The 20,465-nt window shown below is 34.5% G+C and overlaps 2 protein-coding genes across 2 annotated transcripts; one reads left to right on the top strand and one right to left on the bottom strand.

Moving 5' to 3' along the window:
- The first annotated feature begins 335 nt into the window (after window positions 1-335).
- On the top strand, window positions 336-2,072 carry LOC135803875 (uncharacterized). The gene is given in 4 exon segments (XM_065317595.1): window positions 336-1,055; window positions 1,058-1,414; window positions 1,475-1,677; window positions 1,743-2,072. Coding segments are annotated over 4 exon segments (1,455 nt in total). The 5' UTR covers window positions 336-389; the 3' UTR covers window positions 1,972-2,072.
- Window positions 2,073-6,729: 4,657 nt separating this feature from the next.
- Frl (formin-like protein) lies at window positions 6,730-20,167 on the bottom strand. The gene is given in 14 exon segments (XM_065317776.1): window positions 6,730-7,410; window positions 7,757-7,870; window positions 7,932-8,203; window positions 8,261-8,540; window positions 8,598-8,731; window positions 8,734-9,106; window positions 9,166-9,446; window positions 9,505-10,146; window positions 10,149-10,266; window positions 10,332-10,680; window positions 10,743-10,822; window positions 11,582-11,668; window positions 13,938-14,021; window positions 19,643-20,167. Coding segments are annotated over 14 exon segments (3,216 nt in total). The 5' UTR covers window positions 19,832-20,167; the 3' UTR covers window positions 6,730-7,197.
- Window positions 20,168-20,465: the final 298 nt, after the last annotated feature.

Here is a 20,465-nt window from a genome sequence, read left to right as displayed (position 1 = left end):
AAGTAAATTATAAAAATTGATAATTAATAGACAATAGACATTTAACATCTTTTTGTTTTTGTTTTACAATGTTTTCTTTTGATATTCAAAGAAAAACCGTGAAATTAATTCAAAAACATTATTTTTTATTGTTTTTACTGAATATTTTATCAAAAACAAACATAATCCAATTAATAACAACGATTAATAATACATTTATGCTTACAACACATTTCATTCCAAGTAAACAAACCGAAAGCTGATTATTTTATGGATTTCATCGCGGAAATTCCATCCTTATCGCATATTAGATAATTCACATAACCCTGCAACCAACTTTTGCTCTTTGGAACCATTTATTCCCAACATCAGTTGATCACAAACCATTCTCCAACATACATCATCCAAAAATGTCTTTGTTGCTAAAACTACCATTACTATTACTAATATTCACCCAAAAATCTATCTGCACAGAAGATTTAGATGTGATTATCATTGGTGGAGGCGCTTCAGGCATCGCAGCCGCGACAAAACTAAACAAACACGGCGTAAATCTAATCCTCTTGGAAGCAGAACCAAGATTAGGAGGACGTGTGTACAGCGTACCTTTTGGTGATGCAAAAGTAGACCTCGGCGCAGAATGGGTCCACGGAGAAAAAGGTAACATCGTCAATGAAATGTTAAAAGACACTGGATTATTACACCATCACCCAGATGATAAACCATACAAGATTTTCCCATCAAACCGAGATGACGTCAGTGGGGAATTCAGTAGAGAGTTATTAAATCTCTTCTTAGAGTTGTATGATACAAATGATCCTAATGCGACTGCTGATGAAACAATTAACGATACATTTGTAAGACGATACGTTAAAACCATCAAAGAAAAATACGCAAAAGATAAAATAAAAATGCATATTGCACTGAAAGCGTTACCGTTGTTTGAAAAGTATGTGTGTAGTTTGGAAGCTTCTCCAACCTGGCATGAACCATCAGCAATCAGTGATCATGTAGAATGTCAGGAGATTCCTTCACACATTGGAACGGAAAAGGATATTTTACAGCACTGGAGTATTTAATGAAGGATTTCAACACCACTGGGAGAGTATTTACTGATAAAGTGGTCACACGTATTGAATACGATGGTACCAAGGCAGTTGTCAAAGGAAATGACTTCAAATATGAAGCGAAGTATGTTTTATTCACTCCGTCTCTTGGAGTGTTGAAACATGATCATCAGAACTTGTTTGAACCTCCTTTGAGTGAGCAGAAAGTCCAGGCGATTAAGGCACATGGTTTTGGGGCTGTTGCTAAGGTGTGGATGCATTTTGCTGAGCCCTGGTGGCCGAAAAACAACTTTACTGATATAACTCTTTCGTGGACTTGTGAGGATCGAATGACTCTCGCTGCGGAGTATCCAAAAGGACCTAGAAAGGTATAAATTTTTAAATTATTTATATAATTGTTTATTTATATTTATTTTTGTGTGTTTTAGAATGGTCAATCATGGCTGAATGACTTTTTCAGTGTTATTGATGAACCTGCAAATCCCAACGTGCTTGCCGCTTGGTTTTCCGGCAAATTCATCCCGGAAATTGAAAAAATGTCTGATGAGGAAATCATGGATGGTGTTTTCTATGCCCTGGAGAGATTCGTTGGACATTTGTACAAACTTCAGAAACCTGATAAAATTTTACGGTAAATATAACCATCCTATAACACTATTAGTATATTAATGTATATTTGGTTGCCTATATATACAGGAACAACTGGTACTCAAACCCACATTTCCGTGGAACATATTCCTACCAAACTGTAGCGTCTCGCAAAATGCAACCGGACGCAATGAAGATTATCGCTGAACCAGTCAAGAATTTACACTTTGCTGGTGAAGCAACCAATTTCCAACACTATTCAACTGTCCACGGCGCTATTGAGACTGGTTACAGGGAGGCCGAGCTTTTGAGGAAAGCTTTGATTGTGAAGGCTTGAATATGAACAACATTGATTGTTGTGTAACATGTAGTAAATAGATTATGATTGATTAGTGTAGAATTATAACGTAAGAATAGAAAACCACGCGCAAACAGTAATTATTCCTCGTTGTACATTGTTGTGATTACACAAAGCGGATACGCTGACATTTTGAGAACGTCCGCCATGTTGTGTCCATGGTTCTACATAAAAACAGCGCCGTTAATTTGTTTCTTACCATTTTACAACGCAAGGAAACATTGTTTTTATCAAACTAAAGTTTATACAGCGTTTTGTGTGGTGACATTTGTGATTTTTGTCTCGAGTAGTTCTTATTTAACAATGACACGAGAGGGTGCTGGTGATTACAATGGAATCATCCTGCAGATTTTAATTGTTTATAATTATATTACTGATATTTGGTTGATTCTTGGTCCTTCAACGTGGAACTTTGTAAATTTAGTGACGTTTTTAATTCTGTGACCAAATTAGACGCCATTTTGTACACGAAAGACACAAAAACAAACAAAACTAAAAATGGTACTTATATCTTTTGTTTTGCTGCTATTGTAATGACAAGTGTCACTTGTTACGAGTATAGTATTTGGCATTACTATTCAACTCTTGGACAACAAATGTATTTTGTTTGTGATACGATGAAATGTTATTACGTGTTGTATCTTACTTGTTTATTGAGGATTTTCTTGGGGAAATTCAAGTTAGATTTGTTGATGTTAATAATTTGTTTGAGAATCTTAAAGAGACAAAACAATCACACATTGTAGTATATTCTAGAAAACAAGATGGCTACACTCTGAGTATATTGAAGAAGATTAAGACAATCCAAATGGCGTTTGTGACAGCCATGATGGCCAGCCGCCATTTTGAGCAGGCGTTTGGTATGCATTTGTTTGTGTTGATGATGCATATCATGTTATACATCTTTATGTACTTGTATATGATCCTTGTTGATAATTTTGTGACTACCTTAACAGACATATTGATTACTGCCTTTTGGATAACATTTACAATAGCGCATGGTGTTGCCATTGCATCAAAGTGTGAACAAGTTCAAAATGAAGGCCGGAAGACTGTTGCTCTTGCATATAAAATGGTGAATCGTTTTGCATCAGTTCCGGTTCTGCGTGACGCCATGTTTGCTTTGGCTCAGCAGACAACCGCCACACATTCGAATATCTCAGCGGCTGGATTGTTCAATGTGGACCATGCAATGTTGTTTATGTTTGTAAATTTAATTGCGACTTATATAATAGTTATTATTCAGTTTGCTGGGACTGCATCGGCAACACCCAGTAGGATTTTTAATGAAACAATGTCATAGATGCACTTTTTAGATGTTAAGCTTGTTAAAATACCCTATATGTTATGTAAAAATAAAGCAATTTTAAGTTTATCTGCGTCATATAATTCTTGATTAACTGTTGTATAGCATACATAACCTATAAATTACAGAAACCCGAAGATAGTGCCCTTAAAGGTAAGAAAACATTGGAATTTGTTGCATGTCTCAAAACATATGTTTGGAAAACACCCCGTATTTTCTGTAAATCAAATGCAATTTAGGGTTTTTAATTGTTATATGATAGATAAAGAGTCCCTCTACAACATGCATACCTTTTATACCTCTTAAGCCCTTTGAAAGTGCACGAAAATGCCAGTCAAAAATAATTACGATGCAAAATTTTAACAATTTTGGATACAAAACACCCTGTATCTCCTGTAATAATCAATGGATTTGTATTTTCTCAACGTCAGATTATAGAAGGAAAGTTTCTCTACCCTTTGCATTTTGTTAAAACTTCCTAAACCCTTTAAAAGTGCCATAAAATGCCCTTTTTGTAATAAAATTGTTAATATTTTGGCCAAAAACACTGGGTTTGACATGTTTTTTTAATTAATGCCCATTAATAAACAAAAATGACTTAATTTTATACGAAATGTTAATTTAAAGAGAATCTGAAAAAATTATTTTCGGCCGAAGAACAGGGTCGGACTTTTTGGTTAAAAAATTTTTCGGCCGAAAGACAGGAACGTATTTTTCCTTAAAATTCGTTTTGGTGCGAAGTCAAATTTTTTGTTAAAATTGCCAATAGGGCCTAAACTATCAGTGCTAGAGAAAAATTGTTCTGAAATAAATTATTTAGAATTCAACAAGCTATCAGAATCCGAAAACAGATGTTAAAAATTCCAATTTTTAATTCTGCATAAAAAAATGAAAAAGTTTTGCCTTTTTTATGACGAAATCTTTTTCGAGTGTTTTCGACCTCAAAAAAAATTGAAATTTTTTTATTGCAGAATATTAAAGAAAGCGTAATTTTAAACACTTTATCTTAGTAAATTTTTGTTCTATGATGCATCGTTTAGATAATAATCACCATATTAAAAATCGTTTTCGTGCGAAGTCAAATTTTTTCTCAAAAATGCCAATAGGGCCTAAACGATCAGTGCTATCATAAAATAGTTCTTAAATAATTTAACAAGAATGAAACAAGCTATTTGAATCCGAAATCAGAATTTGAAAATTCGCATTTTTAATTCTGCATAAAACAACGAAAATGTTTTGACTTTTTATGACGAAATCTTTTCACGGTTTTATGTTTTTTATATCTCAAAAATTAAAAATTGGAATTTTGAAATTCTTTTTTCGGATTATGATAAAGCAGATGATTATAAATCATTTATTTTAGTAAACTTTTCATCTTCAGCCATTAGTTAAGGCCCTATTGACGCCGGAATTGGAAAAATTTAATTCGCACTAAATTTAACAGTTTTATGCCTATATCTTCTAAACTAAAAGTCTAAATAAAAAATGTTACTAAAATATTTTGTTGAGAAGATTACTTTCTATAATAATCAGCAATAAAAACAATACATTTTCAATTTTTATTTTTCTCATAAGAAATGATGGAGAAAACTGAAAATCCAGTTTATTGCATTTATCTCATAAAGTAACAAAGATAAAGAAAAACGGTTTTCAGATTTGGAATCAGCACTTAATTATACATCATGTAACACTTAAAATTTTGAAAATTTCAACACTTATGTAATAATTGAAAATGGTCAATAACTCAAAAACTAATTAAGATATCGGAACAAAACTTAGATAAATGGATTCTGGGCATCATTCTACATCATATAGGAAAATTTGAAGAAAATCTGAGTGGTGGTTCTTTTTGACCTGCTTCAATTTTCACAGGTAATTTGGGAAATATTGGTGTTATCAGAAAACTGACTGAATATCTTTCATCACATTGCTATTCTCTATCGAATGGCGTTTTCCATTTTCTCGTAGCTTAAAGTTGAATTTTTAGGCCACAAAATACTTAAGTGTAACCTCTTGATACTTTTCAAGTGGTTTTTGGTCAACTTCTTAGAATTAAATAATTGAATCTGCCATTTTATAGATCCTTATCATGGCATGAAGAAAGTACAAAAAGTTTTTCTGTAACTTTTATAGTTTGCGAGAAAATCGCATTGGTCAATCGCTTTTCACTCCTTCCAAATTAAAATTTTTAAAAGCTTATCAGATGTAGAATTGTTTGCTGAACGCAACGCCGTTTTCTGTTTTTGATTATCTCTATTAGTTCTTGAGATAATCAGTAATTAAGTGGTGCTGGAAGTACACATTTCACATAAATGTGTCTACAGGACAAACAAAAATATCTAATGAATTAAAATGATATTTCTAATGAAATTATGAGTTTCTCTACACTATGGTGTTACTAATTATTAGAAACAATTAGAATCAACTGGATAAAATGTCAGTTTTCTCCATAATTTCTATAATTATTTGCAGGTTTTTATATATTGAAAATGTATTGTTTTTATTGCTGATTATTATAGAGGAATCTTATCAAGTAAAATATTCTAGTAAATTATTTTGATTACACGTTTAGTTTAGAAGATATAAGCATAAAACTATTGAATTTGGTGCGAATTCAATTTTTCAAGTTCCGGCGTCAATAGGGCCTTAAATAAGGGTTGTAGAAGAAAAGTTTACTAAAATAAATGATTTATAATCATCTGCTTTATCATAATCCGAAAAAAGAATTTCAAAATTCCAATTTTTAATTTTTGAGATATAAAAAACATAAAACCGTGAAAAGATTTCGTCATAAAAAAGGCAAAACTTTTTCATTTTTTTATGCAGAATTAAAAATGCGAATTTTGAAAATCTGATTTCGGATTCGGATAGCTTGTTTAATTCTGATTAAATTATTTAAGAACAATTTCATTGTAGCACTGATAGTTTAGGCCCTATTGGCATTTTTGAGAAAAATTTTGACTTCGCACGAAAACGAAATTTATTATGGCGATTATTATCAAAACGGTACATCGTAGAACAAAACTTAATTAAAATAAAGCATTCCAAATCACATATTCTTTAATATTCTGCAATAAAAAAATATAATTTTTTATTTTTATTTTTTATTTTTTATGCATTCACTAAATTCAAATTTTAGGGCATAAGGAAGAATGGTAGAGACAAATGTCACTAAGATTTATTATTCACAATAATTACCTTGTTCATAATCCGCAAAAAGAAATACAAAATTTCAATTTTTAATTTTTAACATAAAAAAGAGAAATCTTTTGCCTTTTTTGTGGCCAAATCTTTTTTCGAGTAATTCAACAGAAAATAATATTGAGGAATGGTTTGAACTTGTACATCAACAACCATTTGAAGGCGCTTCCTGAAAATTTCAAAGAAAAGGAATAGGAATTGGGTTTATTGATTAAATCAAACACAGTGAATTAACAAAGAGTAATATAATTTGTTTAAGTTGCAATTGTAACGATTTACAAATAGAATGTGTGTGTTCTACTGTCATATTCCTACTAATTGCTAACAATAAGCATAGGTATAAATATGTACATAATTGGAATTATCACTCCACTTGTGTGATTTCTCATCACGCATTTGCATTAACATTTTTTTATGCATCTAATAATTGTCTTGTTCATTTGTTTAGAGATAATTATAATATTTCGATATCAAAAAATATAAAATTAGAATTTTAAGCTTTTCTTATACTTTTTCCTATTTACAAGTTGTTGCACTCTAATCAAGTGCAAATAAAATTCATTTCTTTAAAGTTTGAACATAAAACATAAATAAATTTATAAGTAAAAATTTTCATGGGTCTCATATAAGCGGAATGTTTTAAAAAATGTGCGCAATCCACTCTAAAAGCTAACTTGCATTAAAATATGTGATAACTGTTAAAAGTTCAATTCTTCGGTGGTTTTTGAAAGTCGATTGCTGTCGATTCGTCGTCGTTGACTGCGCCGGACAGCATCCGCTCGTCGATAGGGCTCGTTTTTCAATTCCAGGAGGATGTCTTCCAGCGCGCCATTGTACACCTCATCCTGTTGCAACAGTTTCTTTTCTTGCACTAGCTTCGTTTTGTGTTTGAGTTCGTTAATCACAGCGTCCTGTTAATCGAACAAGAAAAACAAAACACATTAGCGAAATATAATCAAAGTATACATCAAGTGTTAAATAAATAAATTAACTTACAGTTGTATTACGTGTGTTAGGTGTTAAATATGCATACGCATGCTCAGGAAAGTGCAAGTGTTAGAAAAGATGAATAATAATGCAAGGGGCGTTGATTAGGCGTAACCGTTCAGCAAAATGTCCTCTAAGACAAGTTTTAGTTCGCCGATATACGGAACAGTCGCACGCTCAAAATAGAACAGAAACAAGTTGAACCACCAAACAATACATGCAGAGTTGTGTTAATAACACCCAAAATAAAAAATAATATAAAAAAAGTACCTGTTGTTTCTTTTGATTGACTTTATTCTTCTTCTCCACGTTGTTATTCGATTGATTACTCTTCAACGCGGCGATTTCCAATCTTCTCCTCGTTTCATTATCCTGGTCTGCAGTCTAAAATTAAAGAAAAGGATATTAAGCAATGTTCATAGTTTAGTAGAACAAAAAGAATTACCTTAAATGATTTTACAAATCTGACAAGCAACGAAAAGAATGAATTGGCGTCTGTCGATCGAGGTGATTCAGCAAAGAACTCCACACATTCCCTGAATGCATCTTGAGATGTTTTCGAATCGTTTCGTAACTTTTTCAACTTATCTTCTGAGTTGGCAAGGAAGTCCCGCAAAATAGGATTTGCGTTTTTACCACGAAGTTCGGATTCTTTACGAACCGTCTCCATGTTTTTCTCGAGTTCTTGCACATCTGTTATAATATTCTCCAAAGACACTGTAAATCAATTAATTTGATTAAAATAATATTTGTAAATACTAATAATTAACTAACCGGTTGCTGCCTTTTCAATAAAACTCAATTCCGAGTCGAAATTAACAAGATCAGGGAAGTTCTGTCGAATTGTTGCAACAATATAGTTCAACAATGAAGTTTTCTTGTCATTGGACTTAGTATCAACCAGAGAATCCAATGATTGAAGCTTGAATCCATACGCAGGACCTCTTTTACTACTATTTAAATAGTTACCAAAGGCAAGGATCACCTCAAGAACACTGCGCAACTTTCGCGAGTTTTTCACTGAATTCGAAGCGGATATTATCGCATTAATTTGCTAAAAATCATAAATATTAATATTATGTTTATAAGTTTTAATAAATAAACAAATTACCGGTGTAATAAGGTGCACATTATCGAAAAAGTTGCCCATGAAGCACATAATTGACAACTTGGCGGAAATCCTTTCAATTTTAGCAAGCTGCATCAAAAATCGATCCTCCTCCGTCAAAAGATTAGGATTCCTTTTTCGGCTAAGAAATCCCGATATGACTTAACTTCCTGTTCGGTTGGGACCATCCGTTGCAGAAGTTCGACATTCTCAAGAGATAACACTTTCAAATCAAGTTGATTGATCGCGTTGACAATTTTTTCAATTGGAAGATTTTCTAATTTTCGTCGTGATATCGCAATATTACGAAGCCGCGTGTGTTCTAACATTGAGATATTTTCTGGTTTCTTGTATCGTTTACTTGGCATATTCGTTAAACCATCAACTTCGTTTCCGGCGCCGTTTAGTAACGCACCGCCGGGACCAATCTTAAAACGCTCTTCAAATTCGTTGAAATCAATCGCGTTGTGGAGTTTATCATCGTCCAATTCGTTAAATATCGTTCCTCTCACCTAAAGCAAATAAAATTAAATATTAGGTTTGGTAATTACATTAAAAATTAATAGTATACCTGTGTGGGTTTTAGCGCCATCCAATTCAACGTAGGCAACTTGTGCTTCGTTTGTACTTTGCGTTTGATGGTCATCGCCCCATCAGGCGCTTGCATGAAACCAGGAGCAGGTGGTGGCGGCGGTAAAAATCCACCTCCTGGTTTCGCAGGTGGTGGCGGAGGACAAGGAGGTGGAGGTGGTGCCACAGGTGGCGCTACAGGCGGTGGTGGAGGGGGTATCACTGGTGTGCTGATTGGCGAACACGTAGATGACGACGAACTGGGCGGAGTCATATCTGATACTAAATTTAAAAAAAACATAAAATTCGTCCTTAAAAATCAAATTTTAATTATACTTACATGTAGCTCCCTTGGGTAATGTCTTTGTAATAGTTTCCAGCTCCATAATCTTCGATTCCAGCATACTTTGCCTATTCTGCGACTCCTGCTGATGTTCCTGTACCTTTTTACGCAACGTAGACATTTCCTCTTCGCCCTGCCGCCGCCATTCCATCAACTCATCACGTTCCTGCCTCAGAGTACAAAGTTCCGTCTCCAATTCACCAATTTTCGCAAGTGCCTCGTGTTCCAAGTCACCGAGCCGATCATGAGCCTGTCCCAGCTCATCTTCCAACTCGTTGACTTTTTCTAACGCGGCCGTTTTGGTCTCGCTATCCTCCATTAACGCCTGCACATCGAAGACGTTGTCCAAGTACGCGGAGATTTGTACTTGCAACTCCTCACTTTCGGTGAGTTTTAATTGCTCCAGGTATTCATCAAGGCGCAGCGCGGTGAATTCGTATTGCAGATGAACCCGGAAGTTCATGTCTTCCACCGAATGGACGATTATATTCACAAATTGCATACAGGCAACCATAAATTCAATATGAAACAGTTCGGGGTTCAGGAAGTACTCCATCAGTGTTTGAAACCGATATCTTTCCTTCAAAACCTCCTTGAAATTATCAAACGCAGAGAGAATAATAACATGTCCGCCTTTACCAAACAAATGGCGGCTAGGAGTTCCAAAACAAGAGCTTTCGTTCGTAAACTCTTGTGAATTAAACTCAGCGCTATACAATTTATAGCTTCATGATGTTGAATCACCATATTAAATCCATACTACAAGAAAACAAAAAAAACTTAAGTAACGCCATCTATAAAACAAAATCTGTACAAATCCTAACCTTATTATTCATAATAGCTCGCATACACATAATGGACACATGTATATCATCCTTACTTTCGCCCATATTTAATTTGGCGGCGTGTTTCGACCGCCGCCGAATACTAGGACTATCCGTCATGTCAAGCGGCGGGCGAATATAACCATTATTAAACGATTTCTCACCACTTCCACCTCCCACATGACCAATTGTCGCGTTTGCTGTTGTGTTATGATTGAGATGTTCTTCAGATTCGCTGCGAAACTCGGCAATACGCTGCTCGTGCCGCATCATACCCAACCGGAAGTTTAAATAGTCAATGAGAACATCCAGACCTAAGTTTTCATCGTTTAAAAACTCACGGACCCATCTAGTAAAGCACAAAAACATAGAAAATAGAACAAAATTGAGGTTATGTTACGGGTTACTTACTCGATGTGATTAGTACGTAACGATATTTCCAAATCACGGAGAACTTGTGTCGATGTTGATTCTCCAACCATTTTTCGTTTCTGAAATAACGCAATAACCGAATGAAATGAATGGAAAATATTGTGTGTTTCTAACGAGCAGTGTAAAAGCCGCGAGAGGATTTTACAATTTCATCATGATGTTTCATGAGGTTCGCAGATGTGGCCGGTTGAACGAGTTTATTGCCTATATTCGGTCTGTTTACGCTGCCGGTTGGCTTAAGAAACGATTCCTAAACGCATCCAGAAAGAACATACGCCGGAACTAATATATACAGGGTGTTTAAACTTTCAAAAATAATTAAAACTCATATTACGCGAATAGAATCGAAAGAGTTATTAATTAAAAGGGAGAGAATGCAGAAAGGAAATGCACGTTTTTGCATTTCCGGCCAATAAATTAGAGTCAAGGCTGTATCAATCAACGGGAATAAAATTAACCCTATGTTCCAGTTAAATTATATACTGGGATTTTCACCTTGACATAAAAATACGCTTTAATTTTAGAACAACACTGGGAAAATTTGCATATTTGCAATAAGAGTACTGTAGAGCTTGTTATCTAAACAAATCTGTGCCAACCAACATGCAACTTTCTTTCTTCCATTTTTTATTCGCATCATGAAAATTATGCAAATTGCACACAGCGCAGACAATTTGCATTTTATTTATGCACTCGATTGTGTTTTATGTGGTGCATTGCGAAAAATGTAAATTTCGTGTGCACGTTCTCGTAATTGTAATTTGTACAAAAGTACAAGGACGTCTTGATAAAACAAATAAAAAATTATTATGACTTACCCTGTGACTTCGAGAAGCCTTTGGATCCAGATAAGTCTTCAATTTGTTGAGATAATAGGAAGGGGGATCTTTCGCTTGGACCATTTCCTAAATTTACAAAGGTAAAATTTAAAAAATTTATAAACACATTGAAATTTATTGTAAAAAAGTGAAATCAAGTCGAGTCATTTAATTCACTGATGATTTCATCGTTGTCAAGGATGCAGCAACATGGCCTCAGTCTCGTTTCCAACTCCAAACATTAAACAATCATAATAATAATTTGTGGTCATTCTCAAGTTGGACTTGACTTAAGACTTAAGTCAAGAACTTCTGCGTTAAAGTTGAGTCAACTTGACAAGTTTCGCGTATATGCAAATTACTTAAAATGACGTAGTTATGTACGTAATAATTAACAATGTCATATGAATCATTTTTACTCAACTAAAAAATTGCTAAAAATAAAAAAACGTGAATTTTAAGTACAATGAATTAAATTTAGCACTTCAATAACTATAACTGAAATACAATTTAAAGTAAGTGCTTAAACTGTAATTTTGGACTTTGTGCAGTTTAGAACTGTGTTAAGACCGTTGAGTCATCGATGAACATGACTTAAGTCAGTTTGGTATTCGTATTCCATGCGTATAGCACACATGTGTACTCGTATGTGTAAAGCAGAAGAGTACGCGTTGACTTAAGTCAAGTTGACTTGCGGGTGACTAGCTCCGGTCTTTATTTTCACGGAATTATTATTAGCACTGTAGTGCTGCCAGTCAACGCCTCACTCCCTATTGGATCTCAAGCGCAGTAAAAGCAGCAAGACTTAAAACATGAACTTGGACTTAACTTAAGTAAGAATATTTTCGACATGAATGTGGACACGTAAAAATCAGACAAAACAAATACGCTATGAATAGGCAAAATTATAGTAATAGCCTATATAAAAACACGAAAACAAAATAGTTATTGAACGTGCTCAATCACCTTCAATCTACATCTACGGGAATTATTATTATTAAATGTACGGTAGAAGTAGAAGTAGACTAAGTAATAGTAGCACATGTTTAAGAGACCTTTGCTAAACGTGGTGATTACTTACAACAAATTGACAATCATTGTCAATTAGCTGGGATAGTTAACGCTAATATCTCGAAATACAGTTTGTTATAGCAGGATCTACAGGGTGTTTCTTATTATTTTTTTATTAATTTTAGTCTAGGATTAAAAAAGTAACCATAATTCTAAAAAATTACACATAAAAACACTAAAAAACTAAAAGAAGGGGTCAGGAGATACAGGGTGTTCAAATAAATTGTAAAATTTCGCGGTTTTGTGCGTATCACGAATGACTGAATTAATAACAGTTATTACACGTAAATTGACCATGATTATGTCGTCGTTAGACACAGAATAAAGTGAAAGTCGTAAATCATGCGACCAACAACTGCGAATAAACCATAATCAATTCTTACGCAAATCAAAAACTCCCGCGGAATATTTCATCGATTACTAAAACGTAAATTATAAAGTATTATTTGCTGCAACTGCTTCCACTCATATAAATGTAGTTGTTATTGTGTAAGTTACCTATCGCAGCATTATCAATATTTAACTATAAAATTCGCAGAATTTCCCGCCATAAACACACGATGAATCATCGCATGAAAATCAATCCAAACATTACTATAATAAAATCTCCAACTAAAAACGTAAATATTTAATAACCTAGGAAATATATTTAACTGGTTAATTCACTAAAACCATTATTATCATTACATTTATCTCGGCATTTAATCTAAATTAAAAAATATGTATTAGTAGTAGTGCCGTATGTAGTGTAGAATAAGTTGCCGCACCTCGTAATTTCGTGTCTCGTAAATATTTCGTCCATTTCACAAATATTTCGCAATTTTACGATTGTCGATAAATACAGCCACTACAAGCAACTAGCCCCTAGTCATAGCAATAAATAACTCGGCAACTAATTAAACGATAAGCACACAAATACATTCTTTGTTGTAATATAATTAAAACGTATGCGGCTGTATTTAAATCGCAAATTAATGCAAAACAGATGTAATTTGCAACGAAAAAATATATATATTTGTAGAGGTAGGTAACCTAGTTTAGGGCCATAGTACTCTAACCCCACTTTAGTCGGTACGTGCGCTATTCACGTCAATATATGAAGTCAATTTATGTATGTCGAGAGTTAACTGCCTTATTAGGCATAGTAGAAAATAAGTACCAACTGTGGGAATGAAATTTAATTAAAACGATACTTGTCACGCATAATTTACGCTTGAAAACGAGAAAATAATGAAAAAAATGTGTTTTATGCTAGTTTTTCACGTAAAAAATAAATTCTACAAACCTGATCGCATATTATATCCCATTTCTTTTCAGAGTCGTAATTCCTGAGTAGTTTCGCTTTATCAGGAGGTAAATCCATAGAAGCCTGTAAAGATATAATCAGAAATAGTTTATTTTGGAAAAAATAAGGTTAACCAAGGTTATGATGCATTGTGTGTTGCAGTGATTTGCCATGACAGTCGCAGACACACAATAAAGCATCGCGAACATAAAACAATGACAATAACAAATTACGTCTTAATTCGTCACGCTCTTTGCGCGCGTGCATCTCGTCAGACAAGAGAAAAATGCATTGTCTACATAAACATCTCGCATCTCCAGGCTTGTTTTAATATTTGATTTCCATTCATAATCATGCAAAACAACTAAAACATCACACAAAAAACGGTAAAAAATATGAAAATATCACAAAATAACAGGACAAATGTTGGTTGTAATTATTTTTTTCAAGTTTCCAGTTTCAGATGGTTGAATGAGAACGGTGTCCGCGGATGTAATTTAACACGGCACCTAAAAATTTCAATTTGTGCGAAGAACATCAAGAAGAAAACAAAAAAATAAATTACAGTTATAAAAAAAACTAACAAAAACTACAGAAATAAAGTAATTAAACTTAAAAAAGTAAATATCATGCCGCAACAATCTCACCAACAGAAATAAATATAAATATTCTGTTGTTAAAACTAATCATTCATGAATGAAACATAAATGGCGTCGTGTTTATGAATATGTACACATACAAGAGCATCATTACGCATTATTAGATACTTCCTTCAATTCAATCCTCTGACGTACAAGCACAGCACTGGTTATAGTGTCACTTGTTTGTATTTTTTTCCTTCTTATTAAATAAAAGTGCATACATTTTATATTGCAACGCGATTATTATATAGAAATGACACTCGACTAGATATTGATAACTTAAGTCGTTAACTGCAAATTGCCAACAATCATCTCATTGTTATCCTTATCCCAGACAAATAATTCACAGTGTATTCAACCGAGTATTATACAGAGTGTTGTATTAAAACCGATAAAAAAAGTTGAATCACGACGCAATAAAACGTGCAACTCGGATGCATCACGATCATATTCATAAGATAGCGTGACTGCAATTGGTTTAATTTATGTTCTCTTGACAATTTCACAATACGCAGCCGGTCAAAAATGTGTTTTTATTTGCTCAATATGATAATGTGATATTAATTGAACGGAAATAATAAATCATGCCAGTAAATAATGACTAATTGCAAATGAATACAAGATAAGTGTTTATCTTTCCAAGTAGCGCCATCTATGAGTAAATACTGCAAAGGCTAGTGAACTATAGATGTCACCACTTTTTTTATCTAAAAACTTTTTTATGTTTAAAATAATTTATCACATCATTGTATTGCTTAACTTAACATTATTTAAGATGTCACATTGTGAGTAGCGACATGTGGCAGCTTTCATCTTGGAGAACAGAATTGAATGAAGAAAGTCTAGCTGCATAGATAGAAGAGCGGAGTGAGTAGCATGCAAGCACGAATTGAACTTTTAACTTTTCGCTGCATAAGTACTCCTATGCACACAGTAAATCGTCAGTGAGCGGGTCAAAGCGTGGGTTCAAAGTATATGCAACATTCAAGTACATCTGTTTACATTTCGCGTATCGTAGACACTTTTCTTCAGCTGGTTAACTAATCAGAACAAAACTATTTCGTTTTCTCCCTCAAATTAAAACGGATATTATATTACCAACCCGCTTTGTAAAAAATAAAAAAATATAAATTCCCCTATGGTTAAACGACTTGTTGGGTTGGCTGGGCTGGTGATAATCAATCTCACCCTCGGTACCAAGCCCTTCCCGCCTGCAGTTTTCACGCTTCATGGCCATGATCATGAATTCATGGCGTTTGTAAACACCGCCAATGCACTAATTCATCAGGCGCATCGGTTCACGCTTGACAACATGACAACGATGACTACCGGCATGTGCACCAACACTACCACCATCATGATGAGGATGGATATATCACTATAGCAACCCAACATGTCCCCCAACACATTGTGGGGAATTAATATACAAAACAAAAGAACGTTTTTTCGCAAATGGATAAAATAATAATTATTACTGGTTCACCTATTTTTTTAATTCTTTAAAACCCAAGATAGAAAAAAAAAGGTGAACGAGTCTACGATGTGCCAGTTTCACTCTAATTATTTGTTCACCTTCGCGTGATACCTCTACCTCTACGCTTCCATCCGCGTTCGGCATTCATCTTTCACTTTGTTGTACGCTTCGCTGGTAAATGTAAACTCTAGTATACAATTACCGACTCTTTGTTTTATCCTATACCTTGAAGGCTTTTTGCAAATTTTTACAACTTAAACATGAATTTCTTTTCTTTTTTTAAATTTATAGATAGATAAATATTATGAAAGTTAAGCACGCATTAATGAATAAGCCAATTATTAATTAATTGCTTCATCTGCAAGTTCCTAAAGTGGGCACTTGTGTCAGCGTTTCACTTTTTGCACTAGCGAAATTAAAATTAACCGCAAATGACGTTTCTATTCGAGGAAAAGCGTCAAGTACTGCCGTCATTGATAACGCCGTTATTTCATGCCAAAACCCAGCAAACCGCAAAAATAAATTAGTCACAGATATGAACCGATATCGTAAATATTAACAATTGTTTATCTCGGTGAGTATTTCCTATGTACCTAACTGAATCATAACATATCAAACTAATTTAATTAAATAAATAATAAAGCAAATGTTTTTAGGTCAAAATAAAACAATTATCAAATAGGAAGTGACCTTAGCACATGTTGTGTTAATAATATTTATAGTTTTATGCGTAAATGTTGATAAGTATGATATTTCCGAGTCATATTCATTTGCGGATGTGGCGGTGACGGTTGAAAGGTGGAATTAAGCACGCTAAACACGAACTCCATTTTACCTTTAACTACAAAGCACCGAAAGAGTAAAGAGGAACTAAATTCGAGTGAGTACAGAATACAAACCGGAAATGTGCGCGATGGAATCAACGATTAACCATGAATACACCCGCGTCGAATTGAAAATGACATAAAATTAAAAGTTAATGAAAATAAAATTAAAATTAAACTTTCTATTCCACAGAAAATCGCGGTATATTAGCAATAATTTAAAAAGAAATTTAATTGAAAATTTATTTCGAATTACCTAGAAAATTGTTAAATAAAGACTTACCTGACTATATTTATATTATGTGGTTGGTTGACCACATGACAAACAACAAATTCATAAAAATAATAATAATAAAAATAATGACAATGGGAGAATCTCGTGTATACTTAAGATGCCACCAATAAATTATTATCGAATGACAGCGACGCCGAGAAAAACATAAACTTAATTTATACGTCTCGAGTTTAAACCAGCGTGTGACAGGATGGCCAATAACTTCGGGAATGTTCAATTATTATTGTGTGGACGTTATATTTTCAATGGGTATTAATGCTATAGTCGAGTTATTTTCCAATCAGCGAAATGTTTGTGCGCGCGTATGTAAATTGTCTGTCTGCTACGTTATCAATTTTTCAACATGAAATATGCATTGTGTGCAAATATTTGCGGTTCCACCCTTAATTTATTGACCAAAACACGGAAATTCCAAATACCCTAAATTTGCACCCAATTGAATACCGCACATCGAACATCTGTTCACAAATTGTCCCCTTGAAGTGCGTATACAATGTGTTCGTTGTTATAATATGAATGAACCGTTGGAATTGAATTCTTTGAAATTCCTTAATCTCATGGCTGGCATGGTAGGTGTATTTCATAGCCATGGATGAAATGGGCATCGCGTTTCACGCATGGTCATGCATACGGTCCGATTCATAAAGAGAAGCAAAACGAAGAAGAGTCGAGGAGTGAACAAGCTCCGGAGGCACATGCGAGGGCACGCAAAGCCGCGGAATCGTCTAGACAGGGTGGGGCTCGCAATAAAAACAAAACCAAGCGGAGGGATAACATGAAATTATTAAATTTCACCACAAACCGAAACAATAACCAGAAGCAGCAAACGGGGAATCAAAATAAAAGAAAATTAAATATTCGAACACATTGTATATTACGTATGCCATGCATATTTCTGATACGATAGCAATGCGATACGAAACGCACAATGTCGAGGACAACCAGCAACCAGCAACCAGTATACAGCAAGAGCAACCCACGTTCATAGAATCGTAGGTGTGTTCGATGCTTTCTTCTGGTTTGGTGTGCGTGTGGAGGAACGTGCCGGCGAGTGCATCGCACCTTCGAGCTTCGCCCCGTCGTCTACACCTCCACCCGAAGAGGTAGAGCCCAAGAGAAGTAACCTAATCAATCCTAACACCGACAGGTCCCAAAGCAATTGATATAGCTATTACTATATAATGAAATTAATAAAGTTAATGAGGAAAATTACTGAAATTAGGACAGACTGTATATTAAAACTAGTTGAGGGAATACTTTGAAAAAAAAAACGCGCGTGGAATTTACTACCGTACGTAGACATAGAAAAAAGGGCGAGCCCTCCACAGGGCCAACGTTTCCTGACGAACTGATGTGGATAAAAGCGCATGAAACGTGGTTCAATGAACATTTAACAAATAAAAATACTAGTGAAGTGAAATATTATTATTTTAGCAATAAAAAATGCAAAAAAAGTTAAATTTGTTTTTGGGAGTTATTTTAAGAAGTTGGGAAGTAAAAATAACCTCAAACCGGCTAAAAAACAATCAAAAATGCTACTACAGATTTTTTACCATAAAATATTAAATTATTTTAACGTTAAAATCAAAAAATCTCAAAAATTATTCTCTGGGAGTTATTTTAAGACGTTTGAAAGTAAAAATAACCACAGCCCTTCTTCCAAACCCCACGAAAACACAAAGCGACTGTTACAAACAAGAATGCACAGCACCCGGTTTTGATTCCAACGGAAATAACTCACGTACTCACGTATTACAATTGACAGAAAGCAACAAACACGTTTTAAATAAATAGAAATACCGGGAGTTACTAATATCCTGAGAATTCACCAAACATAATCGATATTACTCACATAAAAAAGTATCCAAATTAAACAATGACTTCAATCATTATCTAAAAACCGTGGTTGCCTAATCGCAAGTAAATAATTAGTCGCTCATACCGCGCCACAACGCAATACCTCGATAACAAAAACAAGTTAATAAGAACCGCAATCTTATCATGCGGCAAAATATGCATCGAACGATTGCAAACACAAATTGCACGCCTTTACAGACCTGCCTTATCAAGCGAAGTGATAAAGAAATAAATATAAACGAATTCAACACGAAAGAATATGTACGTGATTTTTCCTTTATACTATGACGATTTGTTGATGAAATTAAAAGCCCGGAACCAACGAGCATGAAACACCACATAAAACCACAAAAGTTTACTTTCCAGCGCCTCAAATGAATGAACACATGTGAACACGAAGAGACGGTTGCGCAGTCGCACATGATTCATGCGATTCATGTAATGCAACATCGAAAACAAAAGTTGTTTACATTGCATATTTAACGAACGAGCCAAAACTGGACAAACTACTCACTAACTCACTGATATTTTCATAATGGGGACATACTGTATGATAAGTAAGATATTTATGTGTTTTTTAATGTTTTTAAGTTGTTTAAGTAGGTATTACTTACGAGAACTTTGCCGAATCGCTTCTCCAGCTCAGATGGATCCGGCATCGGTTTGCTCTTGACGCGAATGCTTGCCTGGCGGGCATGATGCTTGCTGAGCACGCTCTCCGGCCGAGAATGGTCACCGCCCGCCGACAACGGATGCTGCGCCTGCATCATTGGCGGCTCCTCTTTGGACGACGAGGAGCCCATCTTCTAACTTAACCTCCGCAACTTAAGCCCAAACACCGTGCGCATCCATAGTACATTAAAACTCCAGCGATTAAAGTTGTATTGCTGCACTATTGCACATTCACACGCACATAAAAAGCGCGTTGTTTCACTTCATCGCACGTCCGCTGTATTCGCATTGCCACTATTTAGTTATATTCAAACAATCAAAACAACACACAAAATACACGGTTTTATTTCGTTGAGGATCACATGTTGTGCATTGTTGCTTTCGACGCGGCGCAACAGGTTTGTTATCGGAGTTTTGTCCGAAACATACGCGCGAGAACACGAACCGAATTCAACTGTGCGGAGTGTCGAGCGTGATGAGTGGCGCGGCGAGTTGTGCGACCGGTCGGGACGGATACCGAATGTTTTTTTGGAATTAATAGCAAGTTTTAATACTGCTAGCGCCCTCTAGTGTTTAAACTGAAAAGTTGATTCCAAATGGTTACAACTTTTATGAAAGGCGACACCTAGCGGCAAAGTACCACAACTTTTAAACACTTTATACAAAGTGTTAAAAACACATTTTTAAAATAAATAATTAAAAATCGTTAAAAAATTATTTTAACAACTTTTAACAACTAATATTTTAATACAATATATTTAAAGT

Source organism: Atheta coriaria, unplaced genomic scaffold (assembly GCF_025399875.1).
Source record: "Atheta coriaria isolate IRGN ID8LTWV9N9 unplaced genomic scaffold, Caltech_Dcor_3.1 hic_scaffold_3_pilon, whole genome shotgun sequence".
Lineage (NCBI taxonomy): Eukaryota > Metazoa > Arthropoda > Insecta > Coleoptera > Staphylinidae > Dalotia > Dalotia coriaria.
Note: the sequence above shows the minus strand (reverse complement) of the source record. Positions and strands in the feature narration are given on the sequence as shown.